Below are 6,961 nucleotides of genomic sequence, written 5' to 3' on the forward strand. Positions count from 1 at the left end.
TGAGTCACTTAGCCAAACCTCTAGACTCCCCCAGTTGACACAATGTATTAACCATAACACCAGGACAGTATTAGAAAGAGACTCCAGGATCATATAAATAAAAAGCTCGTAAAATATCTCAATCTTAGGGAGGTTTTCATGGCTATTTTAATGTAACACACAAAAGAAAGCCTAACAAGGGACAAATACTTTACAAAATAAATTATTTGGAAGTCAGATCTCCAAAACACCAGACAATAATCTTCTAATTGGCAGTAGTTCTATTTTATGGTACAACGGAGGACTTCTTGAAGTAGGCCACGTGGCTTCGAGACTGGTAATGAAAAACTGTAGTGTAGCCTGAAAACTAAGTACTTTTAAGGAAGCCCGTTGTGGTGGCACACCTGTGATCCCAGCACTATGGGGGGCTGAGTCAGGAGGACCACAGGTCTGACCGCAGTCTGGGCAACTTAGTGGGACCCTGTCTTAAGATAAAGAAATAATGAATATAAAGGACTGGGGCTGCAGAGGTCCTGGGCTCAAGCCCTAGCACTGTGCAGGTGTACGCACGCGTGCGCACGCACACACACCCCTCCCCCGAAGCAAGATGGTAAGAAATATAGCTAGTTACACTGTTCATTATAGAAATTCCTGGGAACTGGGTAGCCAGCCAGCTAAGTACTGACTGAAATAAGATACTAGGGGAAATTATAAATTTGCTATTGTGCTTTATTCTAATCTAGTGCCAGCCGCAGAACCTACCACAGATGAGGGCCACAGGATGCAGAACACGGGAGAAGGGGTCACTCCCTGTTTCAGGACATTTTCAAGCTTATGCCGTTTGAATCTTATTTCAAGTGAAATGGCAAAATTTGTCTCTCGATTTTCCTTATAAATCGTCACCTTTAATAATACCCGTGACTTTCACTGTTTTGGTACTGTAGCGTTTTTACTCAACTTGTCATGACTTTGAGCTGTCCTACTTGTGTCTTCATACACGCTGTGCTTTCTGTCTGGAACGACTCCCAGACTGGCCCTATTCCCCAGAGGGGAAACCCTCCGCACCCTTACAACTCAGAGCTCCGTGGCCAGCTCCCTATGCCCTTGGGGGGCCGGTGCGCTCTGAATGCAGCAGGAGCCAGGTACCTGCACGCAGCAGTTACTCTGCACGCCTGTTAACTGTGTACTTCTCGGACTCCTCTACTAGACGAAGTCCCTGAAGGCCCCAGGTCAGACTGACAGGCAGTAGCTGTTCAACAAATGAAGTTCCTGGAGACACCAACTCTCTCTTCCTTCCGTTTAACATCATACACTGTCTAGTGTAGCCCATGTTCTCAAAATCATTTGCTGTTTGACTGGTAATAAGTAGAATGAAGGAACTTTTGAAGTATACTATCATAACTATTTGTTAAACAAGTGAATAAAATTACAAAGGTTTTAAAAAAAAAAGGTCAAATCCACCAGCGAACATGATAATCTTAAGCAGAAGATGCTTATTTAAAAAGCAGTATTTCCTAAAAGAAAACAAGATAATAGAACTGTGTGGTCAGACCTCCCCGAGCAGTGCTTGCTGACTCCTTCAATCTGATGCCCACTACCCTCTCCTTCGAGAGGCCTGGAGGACAGTTAAAAACCAATTCACCTTGGTTTCACCCGTTAGTAAGTCACATCTGTCGCCTCTAACTGTAGAAATTTCTAGTACCACGGGCTCAACAATGATTGTACGGACCAAATTCTTTTTCTCTTCTTTCCTTGTGGCAGGGGAGGGTGCCAGGGATTAAAAAAGGGCTTTGCACATGCCAGGTGCACACTGGAGCGCTGAGCCCTAGAATATTTCTTTAAAAACGAAGTGTCACTTGGTAGTTTCATGCCATTCGTTAAGATTACTTTACCTTGTTCTTCCTGTTGTCGTTGTACTTGATCAAGTCTAGAATAAATGTCAGGACTTCTTTGGGACAAAGGTTATGAACGTCTCTTAATAAGGCCATTGCAACGGGCATAGTCTACAAAAAAAACCAAAAAGAAGTAAGGTTTTTAAAAGCACACAGCTCAACTTTTCACTGCAATTCTTGAGCCATACGCAGAGCAGTGCTTGTCGGGACGGGCACAGGTCTCGGGACAGAGCCGCCCGTCTCTGCCTGTTCCTCCAGGGTGTCCACCTGTCAGCCTCCTGACCAGAGCCCTGGGAAGAGCTAAGCAACGGGGTGCTCTGGAGCCCAGAGCCTCGGTCCTCACTGCTGGAGGAAAGTGCAGTACCCTAAGTCCCGACACTTGCTTCTTAGGGACACAAGGGAAAGGGACGATGTCAGCCTTAGATGATTCCTCAGCTCCGCTCCACCATCTCAGGGCTGAGGTCGCTGGCCAGCTGCCCACTGGACAGGGGCTGTGCCCCTCACAACTAGGGATGTGGGACTTGGTGACGCAGAGACTGGGGCCACGCGGCACATGGCAGCGTCATCATCAGCCTCAGACCATGCTAGTTCTCCAGGACCACACAGCCCCGGACGAGGAGCAACGGGCAGATGACCCTCGCCGAGGCCTGCCTTTGCCCCTTCCCAGTGTTCACAGGCCACTTCTCTATGGAGGCAGAAACATGAGTCTCACCAGCGGACTCTGCCAGTAAGGCAAAGCTGACGATTTGCTCGGCAGAACCAGCGTGGCCCTCAGAACGCGAGAGATGTGACCTCACCCTCTGCGGGGAGGTCACGAAGAGGACAGCAGTCGGCAGCCCAAGGCACAGGGCGGTGGGAACGACCGCAGTCACTGGCGCTCTCTGGACGCCCCTAACGAGGGGCCCTTCCGCACGGGACAGGGTGTGCACCTTGGCGCCGGCTCTCCCCTGCCTACTCCAAGTCCTCTGGGACAGGTAAGGCGTGTCAAGCGCTCGCCGTCCAAGGCTTTGATGCGGCTCGCCGCTCCTAACAACACAGCCACAGGCGCAGCGCACTCCTCAGAAGGTGCACAAACTGAAGGACGGAACGGGCCTCATTCCAAGACCTGCCCTCACCACACCCGATGCATTCTGCTACGGCCTATTCTGTCTTATTTAAAAACTGAAGCTCCACAAATAAAAACTCTGAAGTTAATGTTATGACCGCTCAGTAACTTCACAATGCATATCGGAAACGCTGCTCTAAGGTACCTGGAGGCACAGCGCCACAGAGAGGACATGCTAGGCAGACAGACTCGAACCTGCTTCCAGATGAGCCCAACACCCCGTGCTGGGCGGCAGAGTCAAGTCCTAAGCACAGTTCTCAGCACTCACGGGGCTGCGGGCCTCGCCAAGCCGCCTGTCCGCACACCCAGCCCTCCAGCACTCACTGCAGGACCTGGGACTCCGGCTGGGCGCGGAGCTCTCCCGCCACATGCAACGCCGCGCTGAGCCCAGCGCCACTCACGGATCGCCACCTCCTGCCTGCGCCAGGGGCGGAGGTGCTCGGATCTCATCTGCCACTGACCTTCTAAGCAGGCCCTCCCCTGCACATCTTCCCGGCACCCCCCCTTCCCTCTTCGCTCTGTCCACAGGCCGCGCCGCCCCACCCTGCCTCCCCTCCGGCTCTACCCTACCCCAGCACACTGCGAGCTTCTCTTCCTCTACAGGAGCCAAGACAAACCCACAATGTCCTTCTCTCAGGTCTGCTCTACCGTCAAGTTTCCTTTACCATTCCTCCACTGAACCTGCGAAAGCACGGCTCTGCTGCTTTCCTGCCCCGCAGCTGCAGCCTCCTGTCCCCTCCATGCGTCCAGCGCGGCCGCCTGTGCAGCAGGCCCCGGGCTCGGAGCTGCCCGCACAGCGTCTGCACATCACCCCCACCCCTGGCAGCCTCTCCTCACACAGGGCCCGAACCTCTGCAACCACACACACGGAACGCTCCTCTGCCGCCAGAATAGTGTGGTCCGGCTTCCCGCAGCGCGGACGAGCACCCAAGCAGGGCACCCGGCAGAGCCCACAGGGTGGAGTGCAGAAGACGCTGCAGTCGGAGCAACACCCTGAGGGCAAGGCGGGGCGCAGGGCCGGGTACACAGCAGTGCACCTGCTATGCAAACAGCTGCCAAGTTCAAACGGAACAGGCATGTCCGATCGCAGAAGTTGTAAGACGGAAGCGGGTAAAATTGGGCTCCGTGGAAAGAGAGTAAACTGTACCTTCTGCAGAAAGTAACTCTGAAAACTCATGAAGTTGTTTGTTTTCACAATGTTTGGGCAGGTCTTACAGCAGAACATCCTGGTGAAGAGGGACTTCATGGCCGGCGGTCCTGTCCACGTGCTCACCATGGAATTGGCAATCTGCAAGGCACCCGAAAATGAAGGGCTTTGCCCCGCTGCGGATGGATGGAGGGAAACCAAGCGGCTCTTTGACAGCCACCTCCGAGACCAAACAGCCTTCGCTGCCATTCATTTGGGACTTACCCTCCCAAATGATTCCTATGTGAACTCATAGTTACCTTCCCCAGTTTCTACATTACAGCATCCTTTTACGTGTTAACAAGAACTGCCTGCGAACAGGTGTTACTCTGGAGGCTGGGGATTTAGCTCAGCGGCACCGCGCCTGCCTGGCAAGCATAAGGTCGTGAGTTCAATTCCCGGTACCAGAAAAAAACAAACAAAAACAACAACAAAAAAAGGTGCTACTCTAGATAAGTCTTATACATGTAGAGAGCTATAACTGTAAACTTTTACATTTACTCGTAGGAACATCACTATTAATTTGAAGTAAGTTGTTTTGGTCTACTCGAGTGAAAACCAAGCCAACGCTGTGTACCATCTGCATCTGTAAGAATACACTGTAGTAAAAACAAATCAGACCATGCAACTGATATTTTTATGGTACAGAAAAAAAATGAAAAATTTTGTTTAAATAACGTTATACGATGTTATGGCTCTGCTAATGTTTTAGTACACAGGAGTCACAAAACTTTTTACGAGAAGCAATGAAATTATATGCCTTACGGAATCACTGCATTTCCCTCTAGTATCTAAATACAGGCCAACAGCTACTCATCATCATCAACCGTGGCCAGCTGCGGTGTCTCGCGCGATCAGGACACTGAGCAGGAGGGTCACTGTGAGTCTGAGGCCAGCTCGGGCTCCGTGGCAAGACCCTGTCTCAAAAATCTGAAGACAGGCAAACCTGTCTTTAGTAACCAACCGATCGTAACGTTCTAAACGGTAAGGCAAGTGCACCCAGCAGTTAGAAATGGGAGAGAGTCACTAAATGGGAAGGAACCTATTATCCAGACGCGTTGTAAACATATGGTACTAACATCCAAATTCCTGTGTTATTCTGGTTGCACTCATTCTCCCTTGAGATCTTTTTGCATATAAAAAAAGATACTGAGCTTCCTCAATAAAGTAACTTTTCTAGAACTAGAATTATAAAGCCAATTATTCTAAATTACTCATCACAAATACTGTAAGTAAGTCTGGACTGATGCGAAATAATTACCACACGGGATAATTCAGACTGAAGTGATTTCATGTACAATGTTTAAAAAAAAAATCATTTAAACTGGACTTCCTTAGCAAATGCAGTCTTTTTAAAAAAAATACGGTTGGTAATTTAATGAAACAGTGAAAATGCTATTTGGCTTTTAAAATCTGCTATTTTATAGTCGGACGAAAACAAAATATTCACAGATGTCTCTTCTGAGGTGGCAAGTTTCTTTTGAGTCAGCCTGTGAAGAACATTTAGCACAAGCCCTCGCAGGCGAGCTCGCTGCAGTCGAGAGGCTTTCCCGGAGCCCCGACGCGGCGCGCTCACCTTGGCCAGGCAGAAGCAGGCGGCCATGCGCACGCGGTAGAAGCACTGCTCCTGCTCCAGGATGTCGGTGAGCGCCAGGCGCGACGCGGGCGTGGGGAACTTCTCCAGCGCCAGGATGGACTCTTGCTGGGCCACCACGTCGCGCTCGTAGCGCAGCTGGTACTGCCACATGAAGTCGGCCTGCTCGAACTCCACCTTCCTGAGCACCGACATGTCGGGGTCGATCCGGATCCACAGCAGGGGCGAGTCTGCGCTGCGAGAAAACGCTTGCTTTGTAATTTTTAAAAAAGAAGAGTCTCTCATTTCTCTAACACAAAAACACAGCAGCTACTGGCCAGAATCTCAGTGTGTACTACACAAGACTGTTGAGTTTTACTGTGTTCATGTTTTAAGCTGCACTGAAAAATGTTCCATTATGTTTAATATACATCAACTTTCTCACAATGTTTAATCTGCATCAATCTTGCTAAAAAGATATTCAAGGATATAAAAACAGCTGTCACATAAAATACCGACTCCCCCACTTGCCATCTGAAAATACTATTTTTGGCATATTTACCCGTGAGTATGGGATGTGAAAAAGGAGAATGATGAAATGTCTCCATGTACTCTTCACAGCCTAATGACTGACTGTGGCTACAAACATGACCCTTTACGGGAAATCAATTTGTGACTAAAACCTAAAAAGTACTGCACTATATTAATTTGCTCACTTTATTTTTTTAAAATGCTTGACTCATGATTACTTTTCTTAAACAGCAAGTTCTGAAATCATAATTTGAAGGGAACCATGAGTATATCCTCGTGTACTTCTTAAGTAACAATCACAGCTTCAAAATCAAGTCTAGCGGGGCGTGGTGGCACACACTTATAATTCCAGCACTCAGAAGGCTGAGGCAGGAGGATCATTGTGAGTTTGAGACCAGCCTGTCTCAAAAAGACCAAAAAAAAAATCAAGTCTAGGTTAACTGGGTGTGATGGTGCACATTGGTAATCCCAGCACTCAAGAGGAGGCTGATTTATTTCGCTTATGAGTATGGTCTCTAGTTGTGACCATTTACCTATAAAAGCCTCGAGTTTATCTTTCTTTACAGCCGAGCAATATTCCATTATATAAAAGTACCACAATTTTCTTATCCAATCCTCGGTGGATGGACATTTGGGTTGCTTCCACATTTTAGCAATTACAAATTGTGCTGCTATGAACATAGGTGCACATATAT

The 6,961-nt window shown here is 48.7% G+C and overlaps 1 protein-coding gene across 1 annotated transcript in view; it reads right to left on the reverse strand.

Moving 5' to 3' along the window:
• Taf2 (TAF2 RNA polymerase II, TATA box binding protein (TBP)-associated factor, 150kDa) overlaps positions 1-6,961 on the reverse strand; it is a gene marked incomplete in the record, with an annotated part of 58,309 nt that overhangs the window by 23,757 nt on the left and 27,591 nt on the right. The window contains 3 exon segments of the mRNA XM_005381913.2: positions 1,872-1,982; positions 4,124-4,264; positions 5,739-5,991. Coding sequence (XP_005381970.1) covers positions 1,872-1,982; positions 4,124-4,264; positions 5,739-5,991 — 505 coding nt within the window.

The sequence above is a fragment of the Chinchilla lanigera genome, unplaced genomic scaffold, assembly GCF_000276665.1.
Source record: "Chinchilla lanigera isolate Chin_1 unplaced genomic scaffold, ChiLan1.0 scaffold00016, whole genome shotgun sequence".
NCBI lineage: Eukaryota > Metazoa > Chordata > Mammalia > Rodentia > Chinchillidae > Chinchilla > Chinchilla lanigera.